This window comes from Periplaneta americana, chromosome 1 (assembly GCF_040183065.1).
Source record: "Periplaneta americana isolate PAMFEO1 chromosome 1, P.americana_PAMFEO1_priV1, whole genome shotgun sequence".
Lineage (NCBI taxonomy): Eukaryota > Metazoa > Arthropoda > Insecta > Blattodea > Blattidae > Periplaneta > Periplaneta americana.
This window is the reverse complement of record NC_091117.1, coordinates 91,980,003-91,997,328: the sequence shown is the minus strand read 5'-3', so window position 1 is coordinate 91,997,328 and position 17,326 is coordinate 91,980,003. Positions and strand designations below refer to the sequence as shown.

The window sequence follows — 17,326 nt, the reverse complement described above, 5'->3', positions numbered from 1 at the left end:
CTTTATCCTTTTGTGTGTTTATTGCTTATTGAATTGAAATCTAGGATAGTGAAAGAGAAGTCTTGATAATTTTTAAATATAATTTAGTGTGTTTCTATTCTTATGTGGGGTTTGGTAATTTGTAAATATATTTTAAGATGATTATATTCTAATTGTATGTGTAACTTATAAAACTGATACTGTGGAACTATGTCCATGTCTTTAATGTCTTTTGATCTATCTGTGTAACTTACTGGTATATTATCTTTATCCTTTTGTGGGTTTATTGCTTATTGAATTGAAACCTAGGATAGTGAAAGTGAAGTCTTGATAATTTTTAAATATAATTTAGTGTGTTTCTATTCTTATGTGGGGTTTGGTAATTTGTAAATATATTTTAAGATATATTCTAATTGTATGTGTAATTTGTAAAACTGTTACTGTGGAACTATGTCCATGTCCTTAATGTCTTTTGATCTATCTATGTAACTTACTGGTATATTATCTTTATCCTTTTGTGTGTTTATTGCTTATTGAATTGAAATCTGTAACTAGGAAAATGTAGGAGTGATATATACTTAAATTCTTGCTGCTGATGTAATTTAAAATTGTAACTAGGGAAACACAAGGTCTTGTAATCTTCAATTAATAATGCTAATGTAATTTGAAAGTTTGTAAGTAGGAAGGTGCAAGAATTCAGAATTTGGAATGGTACTTAACTATAATTTATTCTCATCGCATATCTTATCACACAGATATTTATTGATTACGCAACTGGCAAATTTGCAATCTTAAAAATGTAATTATCTAGAAATGTCAAAACATGTAATATTACCTATGTAATGGGGCATGTTGAAATATATACTGAAAAAAAAACACACACACGCGCACACACACACACACACACACGCGCACGCACGCACACACACGCACGCACGCACACACACACACACACACACACACTCTTTGACTCCACATTACACTACACAAACACACCCCCACAGGAAACAAAACAAAAGGCGCCAAGACCAGGAACAACCAGTTCAGAAGAAGGTCAATAACAGACCGAAACATGTTAACCAAGTACAGTAATATTTAACACGTGAAAGACATATAATACATATTCCGAAGTGATATAGTATTAAAAGTTGTGTAATCAAGATGTGTTAGTTTTTTCCTTTTCCTTCTTCAGTCCCGATTCCTGAAGATAAAATAAGGGACATAAAAATCGAGAAACTGAGGTGTCCACTCAAAACCATTAAAACATGCACTTAAACTGAATATAATGTATATTATATGCATTATTGAGCTAAAAATTGCTTAAATATGCATTACGGTACACATGTTTTTATCCCCAAAAAGGCCAAAACATGCAAATATTTTATTTTATTGGGTTATTTTACGACGCTGTATCAACATCTAGGTTATTTAGCGTCTGAATGATATGAAGGTGATAATGCCGGTGAAATGAGTCCGGGGTCCAGCACCGAAAGTTACCCAGCATTTGCTCATATTGGGTTGAGGGAAAACCCCGGAAAAAACCTCAACCAGGTAACTTGCCCCGACCGGGATTCGAACTCGGGCCACCTGGTTTCGCAGGCAGACGTGCTGACTGTTACTCCACAGGTGTGGACACATGCAAATATGCACGGAAACAGTACACATATTTGAAACTGGAAAGTAATGAAATGGATAAGTACTAAGTTTGAGCTATGTCCTATGTTTCTATAAAAACATGCATTTGCATGGAATTCTCGTCTCTAATAATTACTCACCTTGCCTCCAGTAGGCAGTATGTTCAGTCTACAGAATGGATCAGAAAGGCCATTGATGTCCATAGGTCTGAGACCCTAGAAAATAAAAGTTCCATATTTTATATTAAGAGAGTTAATGGAATTAAATCAATTTTGAAGTTACACATCTAAGATGTAATACTTCCATTTCCTACCTTAGCACGATGAAGTGAGCAGGTTAGGGTAGCTGCCATGTGATCATACAGGAGAGTCAATTCTAATGTGCCAAGGTTTAGTGCTGTGGAAAAATATCAGATAATTATATTTTTGTATATTCCATATGTATAACATTTCCCAGAAGAAATTAAATTAAACAAGTGTTCGAATAATCTCTACTAGGAAGAATAATGGTAAGCAAACCTCGGTTAAGATAAGTAGACAATTTAGAAAATTAATGACTGAAATTACAGTTGCATACAGTGGTACTCGTAACTTGATTTGATATTTTTCAATGGGTTTTGTTTTAATATAGGTGAATTAGCGGTAAAGAGCTGCCTGCCACAGCCTGTAACCAAGAACTTTGATTTTAATTGGTACATGTCATCTTTGTTTGGTATTTTACAGACCGTAATTTATTTACAAATTCTGATTATGATGCTCTGAATAAAAAAAAAGTATCTTGTAGTTTTGTCTTTTTTATCTCGAAGATTTTTCTTCTTTTTTTTTTTACGTTACTGTATCATCTTTCTAGTTTTTCACAAATAACCAAACAACTTTCTGCTCAACTTGACACCTCTCTGGGTAGTCCTTTTGTGGACTGTCCTTCCTCATCCATCCCACAGCCCGGATCTTGCACTCTCTGACTGTTTGGTCATCTGAAAGATGCATATCCATGGGAAGTGATACAACAATGAGTAGGAGAAAGTCCAGCAGAGTGGTATTGCAGTGACATACAGGCTCTACCATCTAGGTTACATAAGGTCATAGATTTGAATGGAGATTATGTTGAAAAATAGTTATTTGTATGTAGGAAAACAGGTGTTTGAAGTCAATGAACTGGGAATTAACGTGGTATATTTGCAATTTTATTGCAATAAAACAAACCTTGAATGAGAAAAAAAAGTAGTGCATTAGACATTTTAGGAGATGGTCCTGTCTTTGAAGAGAATTTAATAGTATAGTTCAGTTCTAGAATTTTTCCTAAAAAATTATCATGTATTCGTGGTGTGCCATATAACAAGAAATGGTATAAACTTAGAAACGATAAATCAAAGGGAATTAAAAGTTATACAATAAAATAAATTTGATGACACTCAATTTAAGCAAAAGTAACTACCAAATATTTTCACTTGGTAAAAAAGAAAGAGAATTCAATATCCAATACAATGGCCAACACCTTCCTAGGACTTATGAATCCAAATATCTTGGAGTTATTTTCGATAGTAAGTTGACATGGAGCAACCATTTGAAATACATTTCTGAAAAAGCTCGTAAAAGATTCTCCCTTCTAATAAGACTATCAGGAAAGAAATGAGGATGCTCTAGGAATACTCTGAACACGCTCTAGGAATACTCTCAACACTACATACAAAATGTTCATACAGCCAGTGCTGACATACGGCAGAGAAATTTTAATTACCGTACTTCATCTTTCATAAACGAAATAGAATATGTTCAAAACCAAGCTTTCAGGCTCATTACTGGTGGAATCAAAACAACTCCAATAGATTCTATGAGATTCCTCACTAATATTAACAGCATCAAAATGACAATAGAAGAAAAAGCACTGATTCAATATGAAAAACTTATCAGATTAACAGGAAACAATTGGCATTCATACAGTCCTCTCTGTAGATTGAAAACTCAAAACAGTTTCATATCCATGGTTCAAGAATTAAAACAGAAAATCAATATCCCGAATTTAAAAGACGAACTCGATAGCTCAGTGGTAGAGCACCTGACCAGAGAACAGGAAGTCGCAGGTTCGATTCCCGCTCGAGGTTGTGAAATTTTTCTTTCATACCATGGCATGATTGTGACTATAATAGTATTTAAATTCATTAATATGTCACATCAACGGACGTGTATACGTCACCAAACATCGTAAGATGGAGATTACATTTGTAAAGTTTCTTTCAACCCATAAGCAGTGCTGACTAGATCAGATGCTATGGACAGTACTCTATAACAGAGTCGCCAGTATGAAAGGATAATTCCAAGCCTTTGGCGTGAGACGAACTCGATAGCTCAGTGGTAGAGCGCCTGACCGGAGAACAGGAAGTCGCAGGTTCGATTCCCGCTCGAGGTTGTGAAATTTTTCTTTCATACCATGGCATGATTGTGACTATAATAGTATTTAAATTCATTAAAAGAAAACTTACAAATTAAACCAAACCCTTTAACTCCATTAAATATAGAATATAATCTAACTTTAACAGAAGAAATACTGAAATCAGAAGTAAACACTGAAATAATGAAACAATTGTCTTTAGAGACAATTAATATTAGATACCCTCCATAAAACTGGCTTCATTTATACACCAACGGATCCTTGATCTCCAGAGAACAAGGTGCCGGTGCAGGTGTTACGTCCTGTCTCTTCTCACTTTATAGATTTCTTGGATATGGAACAACAAGTTTTGATGGACAAATCATTGCAATAAGTGAAAGTCTCAGGAATCTTCTATGCCACATCAATAAATTTAAGAATGCAGTTATATTGTCAGACTCCAAAGCAGCTATTCTATCAATAGTCTCTAAACACACACCTGCATCTCAAACAGCAGAAATAACTAAAATGCTCTCTCATTTAATATCACTCAATAAAAGAATTGTATTGCAATGGATACCATCCCATTGTGGAATCCTGGGAAACGAGAATGCAGATGCTTTAGCAAAGAAGGGCAGCACTGCTACTTACAGACCTGTTACTAACTCTACGTATTACTCTGTGAAAAGTTTTATTAAATCTACATATTTAGACTTCAACAAACAAAATTTGATAACACAATCCCAAGGGAAAAAATGAACTCTCTGCATCATAATCCACAGTTAATTCCCGATTTACCACGAAAATCGTCTGTAGCTGCATTTAGATTGGCAACAGGCCATGATTGTTTGGCCAAACACCTGCATAGAATTGGAATATATCAGTCCCCTAACTGCCCATTGTGCAACTCAAACCAAGAAATGGATTCGGAACACCTCAAAATCTGTGCTTCAGTGGCTGGCCATGATAATATATTTCAAAAATATTGGAGTGCAAGAGGTCAAATGACTTTATTGTCAAATGCCTGGCCTGGCATTAGAAAACAACAAAAACAATAAAAAAAATTTCCAGTTGGAACTGAACCCCACTCTCTTGCTAGTGTACTAACCACTAGACCACAGACGTCGTTGCGAAGGTCATCCAAGTGATGAACATTCAATTAACTCTCGATGATCGAAGTTATTGATTAGAAATTCACATACCCATTTTCCTTTGAAAAATTTTGATTTTGACCAGTAAAAGAGTCTGGTCATTTTTTCTTGGAACGATTGTACAGGAAAACTACGAACAACTGTTTCTCTATACCCGTTATGAACAGTGCTGCCCTCAGACGATCTCAGAAGAACGACACATAGTATGTATTTCTTTTTACATGGTCATTTGTCATTCTTTCGTACCATTTGTAAGGCTTGTTGTGCATAATATTCGAACAGCTGTATCTCCACATCCAATGAAAATTGGACACATGTTTATATGAAGTTTTTAACTCAGAATAGTCTCTACTACTACACCTTAAAATATTTATTATTCCTCCTGAATCATTCTGTATATAGGCTATCATTCAAAGTACGGTAATTATAATTATACATGCGTGGATACCAACATAGCTACCGGTACTTACCTATAACGTGATTCTGCCACAGTTTGAAGAGTGTGAGGTTAGCTTATATAAAAATTTAAGATAATAATACTTTTCTAAATTTAATTTATAACACATAGTTTTGCGATTTCAGGTGACATAGAAATAATGAGCTGGTACTAACAGTTTTCCATTAATGATGGATCAATATTGTCCTCAGCTACATCTGCCCCACTGCTGGCTGTTCGGTGACCACTCAAAGAGCTACCAGACAAAGATGCTCTGTCTTCTGACCAATACCATTCCCGTGACATAGTAGATCCTTGAGAATCTCGACGCCTGTAAATGAGCATACCAGTATTGTAACAATACTCACTGAATTATTACTCTAATATACACTCTGTCCGGCTTCTAGATTTGACATTACAAACATTTGTAACTTTCGTTGTCTGAGATTCCGACTGAAAATTCTTGTATAATTATATGATGATATCTGTGGCAGTTTACGAACATACCAAACCGTAGCTCCCCCATGTAAATGGCAATAATGATGAAATCCATCATGCAGTTCATTTGCAGCCTAGACTTGTTAGTGCTGAATACCTGGTTGGAGGTCGATTACAGGTTGGACATCTGCCATGCCACTGGGGGTACACATATCAAAATTGATGGAATGTAACAGAAAATGCAAGGGTTTCATCAGTTTTTTCATTAAATTATGAATACTTTGAAATATGTGCTCTCTTATTATGTTAAACCTGCAAGTCAGACATAGTGTGTGTGTGTGTGTGTGTGTGTGTGTGTATTTATTTATATATATATATATATATATATATATATATATAAACTTACTGGGTGGACGAGACGAAATGCCATCAAAGCTAGTCGCTTGAGTGCCACTACCTGCTCTTGGGTTTATGGCCCTGTTATTCTCAGACTAGATCCCACGCAAAGTACATATGAATTAGTTCGTAAGGTCTAATTGAATGATTAGCAGATATCTATCAATAATTCATAAGTTTTTTTAACCGTTCTTGTGCGCAGTAATAATGAGTCCGCCAATTTACTCAGACGTGTGCAGCAATCGAGAGAATATTCTCGAACTGCCAGATCCAGCGCAACAAAATATTGCAGAAAGCAGTTTTCAGTTTTGTGCTGAGTGCCGAATGTGTGTCATGAAGTACAGTACAGAACAAGGCACTGTTATTTGTAATACTTTCGCAATGAAAATCTTCATGGAGAAGGTGTCGCCGTAAGTTCCGTCGTCAATTTCCCCGATTCTCCTGTGCTGGATAAAACAACAATATACTGACTAGTAAAGAAGTTCAAAGAGACAGGATCTGTACAAAATAAGAAGCCTTGTGTGAACAAACATGTATTAACACAGGAGAAATTGGATGAAATAGATTTTCGGTTAGAGCAAAGCCCTTACAAATCTTTGCGCCATTTAGCACAACAAGTAGGGGTATCTAAAACGTCATCCATTCAACTTGCCACTAAATTATTAGGATGCTATGCATAGACATTTCACTAGCCTGGGCTATGAGCGTGCTAAACTAGCCCTGGCTACCGACTGATTACTTGTACAGGATTCATATCATATCATATCGCTAACACTGGTTTATGAATACGAGAAACGTTAGTTCGCTGATCATGCACCAGTAGCCCGCACTAAGAATGTCTATGAATATGGCCCTTTAAGTTATAACCATACAAAACCCGTGTAGTGCACCAACTTTTGGCCCTTGACGAAGCAGCTAGGATTCATTTTTGTAACTGGTATCTTCAATCAGTCCATGATAGCTTAGTAGACTCCACGCTGGTTTTTTTCAGTGGTGAGGCATGATTTTGCCTCAGTGGTTATGTAAATAGTCAGAACTATAGATGTTGAAACACTGAAAATCCCCATAACAGCTTAGAATTGCTGCTACATGATGAAAAGATAGGTGTGTGGTGTGCCATATCAGGAAGGAGAATAATAGGCCCTTTCTTTTTTTGAGAACACTATAAATTCTGAACGTTATGAGCAACTGATTCTACAGCCTTTCTTCACGGAGCTCACAGATAAGGAAAAAGAATACGCATATATTGTTCAGGATGACACATACTGCACATGTTTCAATGCAAGCAATCTCTAATGTTTTGGCGATCGCATTGTGAGTCGTGGTTTGTGGCCCCCCAGGTCCCCTGATTTAAATCCTTGTGATTTTTATTTGTGGGAGACATTAAAGAGTGTAGCATACAGAAACAACCCTCGCACCTTGAATGAATTTAAGGAAAATATCCAACAAGAAGTGCGGAACTTTAGTGAAAATGAACTTCAAAAAGTGTCAGGAAATGTGCTCAAAAGATGTGAAGCTTGTTTGAATGCAGAAAGCTACCATTTCCACCATCTACAAGAATGAGGTAAGCTTTTATGTTTTTATCATACTGCATATTACAATCGCTTTGGCAGTAAGCTTTTTATGTTTTTATCATACCGCATATTACTATCACGCTTTGACGGTAGAAAGACTACCCCTATAGCATGCGGGGGCCGCTAGACTTTCGGTTAAGTGGTGGCGTTTCGTCTCATCCACCCGGTACCGGCATATTAGTAATAAATTAATAACACTGAATTTTACTAAAGGCACGATAAAAAAAATGCCTCTTCAATAATAATAGACAATGATCAACTAATTATGTACAAAAATAATTTTATCTACAAATGTATAGGCTAATTTATGTATTTATGGAGATATATATTTGTGAAATAAATAAGCAATAAATAAATATACAAATATATAAATATGCATCACAAATATGAAAAATAATCTCGACAGATGAGTTCAAAAGGGAAAAAACTCAAAATTTAAAGTTTTGAGAAACCTGCATTTTAAAGTTTCATGTTGCTGTGAAAAATCCAAGGATCATTGAAATTACTCCAACTTCTGTTGATGATGTTTTATATATACTATAAGTTTCGAATTGGAGTGAAGTTAATTGAATTTTTCACAGCAACATGAAGCCCTAAGATGCAGTTTTTTCAAAACTTTAAATTTTGAGTTGTTTCCCTCTTGAACTGGCCCAGCGATACGAAGTAATATCGCGGGTGCTCGTGTAAAGGGGGTTAAGTCAAATTGTAAGGTATGTAAACTTCTCTCCTTTGGTACTGAACAAAACCCCTTTGTCACAAAATACGGAGCACTGTCACTGCATCATGGATAGAAGAACGATTTAACACCTTTAACACAAGAAAAAAGTACGTCACCCAAACATCGTAAGATGAAGATTACATTAGAAAAAAGTAATCGTGGAGAGTTGAGATTTGTACTTATCCCAGTTTAGCGAAATCATACTTAACCCCCTTTACACGAGCACCTGCGATATAGTGCTATAAGGAAACTGACCAGTGTCAGATTACGTGCGAAGTTTGTTTCTTACGTGTGAGAGTAATGTGGAGCCATGGTGTGTTGACTGTATATAGAAGGGTTGTTCTCCATATCAATTCCAGCATTTTGCCGGTGGTCCCACGTCTGATCTACATGTTGCTGACTACTATCCAGATTTCGGCTATGTGCAGGGTCGAAACTTGCCTGTCTACTGAAGCTTGCGGAAGATTCTAAGCTCTCATGACTTCTGTAGTAGTCTCGGACGTTTCCAGTATGGTGACCTATTCGTATCAGTAATTACAATGTACTGTACATATTATTGAAGATTATTTGGATGTTACTTTAATTCTAATACTTACAGTATTTAAACACTTAGTACAAAATACGTCTTCATTCTCCATGAGAGAAACCTATACCATTTAACTTTCTACAAAAAACAGACGAAAATAGTTGCTGTGGACTAGAAGGAAATGGAAATGCATACTTTTTGGCAGAGAAAGGAACCACAATTCAACATTTCGTATTATTCAGCAAAATTATTAATAAAGGAAAATTATAAACGAACAATATTAAATAATAATAAAAAAGTTAATGAAAATAAGTCTTGGTGCGACATTTTAAATAATAAAAAGTGATTCTTAATTTCACAACAGTGGCTATTTTCAGACTAGTAACTGGACATGACTGTTTTGGCAGAGGATCTATTGAGAATTGGAATTTATACATCACTAAAATGTATTTTCTGCAGAGAAGATTCAACTATGAATTTGCAGCACATACTAAACCGCAAAGTTATCAACATTTCACATAAAAGTGTTAATAACATCACAAACTTTTAATGGCATGTTAGAAAATAAATGGAGAAAACCCAATGTTCTGAGCATTAGATTGATTAATTTAATATATGTATTCGATATATTGTGTGGTAGCAAAAACGAATCTGCAGTTAGTTTTTGTCCAGCACATACTGTTTCTCCAAAATAAAAAGGTTATTTAATGTTAGTGAAATGTTGTACTACTTTCACCTTATAGAATGCAACATGTCACTGAAAGTACACTTTCTTGACAGCCACCTGAACTTCTTTCCAAAAAACCTCGGTGCTATAAGCGATGAGCATGGGGAGAGGTTTCATCAAGTAATATCTAACCTTCGAAAAGCGCAGTGGGAGGTGTGGAATGCAAGTATGCTGGCTGAATATTGCTGCTCACTCATCAGAGAGATTGCAGAAGCTGTCTACAAGACATTTTAATTTGTAAATTTTGGCCAAAGAAAGATTGCTTTATGTACTAATATAACAAATTTGTGTAAATAAGTAAAGTGCGTGTACCATAAAAATGGTATGTGTTAGAAAATTTTGGTTTTCAGAAATGAACTCAGCAAATCTCATTTAGTTAAAATTACATAGTTCCATCTAAAGGACAGAAGCAAAGTTTAAATTTGTTGTCCAGTGTTATCAGCCAGTACATCTCACTTGATGATATGTGTCAGTGGAAGAACAATTGTTTGTATACATCTGTAGTCTGACTAGTGTAATATGTAGCTAGTCTGCGATATATGCAATGAAGGGGAAAGAAACTGGCCAGCCTAACCCATTATCTCCTGGCCTAGTTGCCTCATAAATAGTGCTTTGTCGGTATCACTTGTGAGGTTCAGACTTGTCTTCGGACCGTTGACTAAACAACAACAAGACTTCCAAAATGGTTAGGCTTCACAGTTAGTCTAGCTAGCACAGAGAATATGTCCCTGGAGTTCAAGATTTATTTAAGAAAATAATGAATTCTTCTGTGTGTAAAGTAGCTTCCAATCATGTTGCTCAAGAAATAAAATAGCATAATATATAAATGGAGAATATTTAAACAAAAATTAATTTCTTAGGTCAAGAATGTAAATTTCAAGTTTAATAAATTTGTCTATTCTGACTTCAAAAGCATCTTCCAATCTGTTTGGTTTAGGAGAGTACTTTCAAATTCGGACTAGCTTCTACTGTTTCAGAGGTGGTAGTAATTGGTTTTTATTGACATATAGAGTAAAGAAAACATTTTCTGTTTTAATAATCCATGTTGAATCTTTCGTACACTACTTTTAACACTTGAATATAAATAATTTGTTAAATGGCGATCTTACTCGTGTTAATTATGTAAGCATGTGCGCCTTACAGCTGTTTCGGTGCTACTTCACATCATCCTCAGAGCCTTCTGTGTCTCGGCATAGCTGTTTCGGTGCTACTTCACACCATCCTCAGAGCCTTCTGTGTCTTGGCATCATCGCTGAGACACAGAAGGCTCTGAGGATGGTGTGAAGTAGCACCAAAACAGCTGTAAGCCGCACATGCTTACATAATTAACACGAGTAAGATAGCCATTTAACGAATTTTATTTTCTGTTTTACCTTGGTCCTAAAACATTTTTATCTTTTCAAACTTTTATGAATTTATAGAAGTATTTTTTATGACTTCGAGCTTCATTTATCAAAGTTTTTGTGTTACTGAACTGGAAAACGGCTTTTCCTTGTCCAGAGGTAGACCTAAAGATTTTTAACCTTAAACCACTTGCTTTCATAGGTGCAGCTAATTATTTTTCCTATGATATTAACTGAAAATATTTTTTGATTTGCTCAGGTGTAGATAAACATTGTGTTCAGGGAAATCATGTGGAAAAATTGTAGATTAAAGGTAATGGCACATATTTTTATTACAAACTAATTATACAGGTCTTTATGACAGTGCTGCACCAAATTGCAGGTTCGTTACTAGTAATTATAATGTCATATGCAACCAAGTTTTTTTTTTTTTTCTGGGATTAATCACTGAGAAATTTTAAATTGATTCTTACAGTTCTAAGCAAGATCCAAGAAGTGGAATTCTGATACAATAATGGATTCTATCGCACATATTAAATTACAGATTACTTACCCAGCTTGTCACTCTCACTGCCAGAATGAAGGTATCCAGAGATATCACCGTCACTAGTGAGGGACAGAGACTCTGTGTGCTGGGAGGAAACTGACCCTGATACCGGTCCAAGACTTGGGTCAAATGTTACACAACTGCCTTGTCTTCCAATACTGAAATAGACAAATACACACAACACTGAATCATGTAAATGCTAAACATATTCTTCTTCCAGGTAATTTCATTAAAATGAATGTACAATAAAGAAAAGACTATCACACTGTAAGGATAATGGCTGTGGTGAAATAATAGTTTATTATAGTTTTATATTTAATTGGATTTAAAAATGCACATATGAACTCTTGTTAAACGATATTAGAAAAAGCATTTTACAATAAGTTTAAATCTATAATAAAAATAAAATACAGCAGGCCTACTTCCAACTGTGGTCTGTTAATTTATAACGTGTAAAATTTGTATATTTAATACAACAGGCTGGACTTAATTGATTATTTAAAATTATGAAAAAAACTTTAATAATTATTACATGAAATGAATTGTATAAGAGTCACCCAAATGAAAGTGAGCCTTTTGTCGTAGTGTCGCTGTTCCAACAAGTGGAGCTTTATGTTTTCTCCGGTAGATAGCATTGTATGTTAGGAAACAGCTGACACTGTGTGAAGTGGTAGTGCTCTGTTTTCATTTACAGAAGGACATTGTATTGTGTAGTCATGGATTCCTCTAAACAAGCTCAACGAGCAGTTATTCAATTTCTGATGGGAGAAGATGTTGGTGGAGCTGAAATTTATTGCCGTATGAAGAATGTGTATGGTAATGAGTGTCTATCACGCTGTACAGTGTTTAGGTGGTGTCGTGCACTAAGGACATGCCTAGACCTGGTCAAGCACACTTAGCCAACACCATGGAATAGACTGCAGCTGTAAACAACCATGTGAAGGAGAATCGCCGAATCATCACCAGACAAAATGCGGAAACACTGTCCTTGAGCAAAGGAACTTTTCACACCATTTGCCATCAACGGTTGAGATACCACAAGGTTTGTGCGCAATGGGACTCCAAGCATCTTTCTGAGGAGCAGAAGGCTCGGCGATTGAGTGCTTGCTTGGGGCATCTGCTGTGTTACCAACCAGAGGGAGGGGGCAGTTTCTTTCCAAGAATGTGGCCGCAGATGAGTGATCCAACCACAAACTGGATGAGTGTGGAATGGCGGTATCCGAGCTCACCTCGCCCAAAAAAGGCTCATTCCTCCATACGAGCTGGAAAAGTGATGCTCACTTTGAAATTTATATAAACTAAGAAGTAAAAAATTCTTCCCTGTCAAATTAAATGAAGTAGCTGTTCTGGAAGAAAACTTTTAACTTTAAATGTATCCTCCTGGAAAAGTCGTTCTTTATATTATTCAGATGGTTATTTTAAAAGTTGTGAGATATAAAAGTAGATACGTACACATAGAGGATATGAAAGAAAGAAAGAAAAAAAAAAAGAAAAGAAAAAAAGAGAAGAAACAAAGAAACAAACAAAAAAGAAAACAAGAGAAAGAGGGAGGGAGAGAGAGAGAGAGAGAGAGTGAGAAAAAGAGGGATGGGAGAGAGGGGGACAGAGAGAGAGAGAGTGAGAAAAAGAGGGAGGGGAGAGAGGGGGGACAGAGAGAGAGAGAGAGAGAGAGAGAGAAGAGCTGCCAGGTTTTCTTGACTCTGACCTAGGAGGAAGTGGTATGGTCAGTATCACACTCTGGGCGCCTTTTAATCCCAAGAAAGCCTGGGTACATTTCATAAAAGACTGAATGAATGTCAGTATACTTCTGAAAGTTATCAATCAATCAATCAATCAATCAATCAATCAATCAATCAATCAATCAATCAAGGGACATTATGGAGCATGTCGACTCCATGTGGATTTCACAAAACACTTCCACTCTATTCTCTCTTTTGCTAGTTCCTCCCAGTTGATAATTCCCATTTCCATGCATGCATTCCTTCTGAATTTCATCTTTCCATCTATTTCGAGGTCTTCCCAGTGGCCTTGTGTTGTTAAAGGTGTTCCTATATATATATATTTGTTTTGCGCTGCTGAAGTCATCCATATTTAAAACATGTCCTGCCCAATTTAATCTTCTGGTCCTATTACATCTAAAATTGATGGTTAATTATAAAGTTTGTGAATGTTCTGAAAGTTATACGAGATGAAAAATTCGCTTCCATCTTAGAGTTACGAGATGTACTGAGTAAAATTTAGATAGTTATATAAGTCATTTAAAACCACTTCTTAAACTTCAGAAGTTCTACATAAGACAGATATGTTTACTGGTGTCGAGTTTACAAACTATTTCCACAGTGACATCAGTAAACTCTGCAGGAAATATAAGTCGCCTTTGAAGCTGATCAGTTGTCAGTGTTTCCTTGCACAGACAGTTGTGTGTATATTTATATCATGAAAACTCCGCCTAAAATGTCACCATGGAAAGTTGAATTCACAAAGAATAAAATAGTAATTTAACAATGTATTGGTATTAAATTTCTGCAATCAAGGGGGAGGGGAACAAATTTTGACACAGATGGTACCTACTGCTCCTTTCCTCCCCTTACTCCCTGCTAGTAATTACTGATATACATGGTCATAAATACGACAGCTTGCTACATCACTCAATGGATTCCTGTATATCCTGAATAATATAAATTTGGACATTCCACTGTGTCATGGAACTTAACATCTCCAACAATGATGATGGAACCTGCATGGAGTTCCGAGACATTGGAGAAGGGTTCTTCACATCGTACGGCTCGCACAGAAGATCTGAAAACCTGGATGACGTCACTTGGAAGAGGGAGAGAACTGAGTGAAAACGGCAAAAGATGTGCTCTAGACATCCAATTGAAAACACTGACCACTTATCATAGGCCGTTAGTCGGAGTCCTCAGCTCTGCTATCCCATTTCATCATCACAGCTGAAATCACCATCATCGTCATCATCACGGATTCCACCCAGAAAATAACTCTCTTTCCATGTAATCATTTTCCATTTCTTTGAAACATTTTCACAAAGAGGACCCTAATTCGATTCATTTGAGAATATTAACTTCACATAACTGCTGAGCTTTCCAAACTAGCAGGGAATTTGAGACAAACCTTTTCTCACCTTCAGCATGTATGATTATTAGGCGCTGTCCCTTCGATTCTGATGCTAGAATTCCATGTACTGATTCGTCACTCCAAGACATGCTGTGCATAAGGAAAGATTATGTATAACTTACCGAGATAATTAGGAAATTGCCTCGGATAGTTTATTCTCTTTTATATATCTTGATTACACAACTTTTAACACTGTATACTTCGGAATATGTATGGTAAGACTTTCCTGTGTTAAATTTCAACGTACCTCATTTACATATTTCGACCTATTTATGGGTCATCTTCAGAACTGGTAGTTGTTGGTCTTGGCGCCACTTGTTCTGTTTCCTGTGAGGGTGTGCTCCTGTGGTATAGTGTGGAGTCAAAGAGTGTGTGTGTGTTTTGAAGTTGAGTTGTGTGTTGAGAATTTCGTTGGGGTGTGTTTTTGTGTGTCTGTATATTTCATATTGTTCTAGTGTGTTTAGTTTCTGGCTTTTTGGTTGGATGTGTAGTATTTCCATGCCTGTGTTGATGTCTCTGTGGGTGTGGTTAGCATTTGTAATGTGTTCTGCATATGTGGAGGTGTTTTGTAATTTTGTTATGGCTGTGATGTGTTCTTGGTAACGTGTTAGAAACGATTTGCCTGTCTCTCCTATGTAGAAGTTGTTGCAGGAGTTACATTTGAGTTTGTATAGGCCTACGCCCTCAGTTGGTAGAGCAGCTGGCTATGGACTGGAAGGTCCGGGGTTCGATCCCAGGTGGTGACAGGATTTTTTCTCGTTGCCAAACTTCCAGAATGGCCCCGAGGTTCACTCAGCCTCCTATAAAATTGAGTACCGGGTCTTTCCCGGGGGTAAAAGGCGGTCAGAGCGTGGTGCCGACCACACCACCTCATTCTAGTACCGAGGTCATGGAAAGCATGGGGCTCTACCTCCATGCCCCCCAAGTGCCTTCATGGCATGTGACGGGGATACCTTTACCTTTTTACCATAGGCCTACGCCTGTATGGTTGTATTTGTTTGTTTGTGTGTTGAGATGTTTTTGTAGAGTGTTATTTGTTCTGTATGCGATGTTGTAATTTAATTTCTTGAATGAGGTTGCAATTTTGTGAGTGTTTTTGTTTTCGTATGTTAGTGTGATGTATTTTTTGTGTTCTTGTGTTTGTGTTGTATTCTTATGTTTTTTGTGATTATGTTTTGTCTTACGTATTATGTTGTCTATTATGTTAGAGTTGTATCCATTTTCTTGTGCTATGTATTTGATTGTGTTTAGCTCTTCGTTGTAATCTTGTTGGTTTATTGGTTTGTTGAGTAGTCTGTGTACCATTGTTCGGAATGCAGCTTGTTTGTGTTGTGTGGGGTGGTTGGATGTGTTGTGTACCGATATGTGTGTTGTTGTTGTTGTTGTGGATTTTCTGTATACCGGTACTTTGAATGTGTGTTTGTTGTCTACTTTGGTTATTGTGATGTCTAGAAAATTTATGGATTTGTTGTTTTCAATTTCTAATGTGTAGTGTAGCTTTTTGTTTATGTGTTGATGTAGGTTTTGGATCTTTCTTTTGTTTCCTTTGTATGCCTACGTATCTGTGCCAATATATGATGTTGTCTGCGTGTTTGTTGTTGTCTTTGTTTAGTATGTATGTCTGTTCTATGTGGTGTAAGAATATTTCTGCTAGTATGCTGGAAATGAGTGATCCCATGGGTAGGCCTTCGGTTTGTGTGTAATATTTGTTATTGTATGTGAAGTAGTTTTGTTTTGTGATGATGTCTGTGGTGTGGATGATTTCTTTAATGTGTTCTTGTGGTGTGTTGTTGTTTTTGAGCATTTGTTCTAGTATCTGTAGTGTCTCTTTTATGGGTATGTTTGTGTATAGGTTGGTTATGTCGAAAGTTGCTAATGTTGTATTGTGTGGGATATGTTTGTCTTTTATTTTATTCACTATGTCTATGTTGTTCTTTATTATTGTTTGTTTTTCGAATTTTATGTTGTTCCTTATGGTTTTGTCCATGTATGTGGCTAGTTTGTGTGTTGGTGCATTTAGATGATTGACTAATGGTCTGATGGGTATGTTTTCTTTATGTATTTTCGGTAGTGTGTTTAGTTTAGGTGCTCCTGGTTTGATTGGTTTTTAGTTGTTGTTTCATGTTGTTTGGAATTATTCTCTTTTGTCTAATATCGCATTTCTCAACTAATAATGGTCTACTAATTGTTTTCATTTTCTTCCAAGAAAATCCTAGGTCTTTTAGCAAAGTTCTAACATTAGTACTGCCGCTATTAAAGCCAATTTCGTCTTTCAGTTTCATTCTTAATGCGGTGACTGTTGGAATGCGTTTCTTGGTAATATAAAAATCACACACTATCCTTCGCACTACACT

The 17,326-nt window shown here is 36.2% G+C and overlaps 1 protein-coding gene across 3 annotated transcripts in view; it reads right to left on the bottom strand.

Annotated features, from left to right (window-relative positions):
- Positions 1 to 17,326, bottom strand: part of Rph (Rabphilin) — a 652,346-nt gene that overhangs the window by 12,085 nt on the left and 622,935 nt on the right. For all 3 annotated transcript variants that reach the window (XM_069824012.1, XM_069824022.1, XM_069824031.1), the window contains 5 exons: positions 11,844 to 11,995; positions 8,984 to 9,212; positions 5,745 to 5,899; positions 1,928 to 2,010; positions 1,755 to 1,829 (listed from right to left, as the gene is read on the bottom strand). In XM_069824012.1, coding sequence (XP_069680113.1) covers positions 1,755 to 1,829; positions 1,928 to 2,010; positions 5,745 to 5,899; positions 8,984 to 9,212; positions 11,844 to 11,995 — 694 coding nt within the window. The remainder of the gene's footprint in view (positions 1 to 1,754; positions 1,830 to 1,927; positions 2,011 to 5,744; positions 5,900 to 8,983; positions 9,213 to 11,843; positions 11,996 to 17,326) is intronic.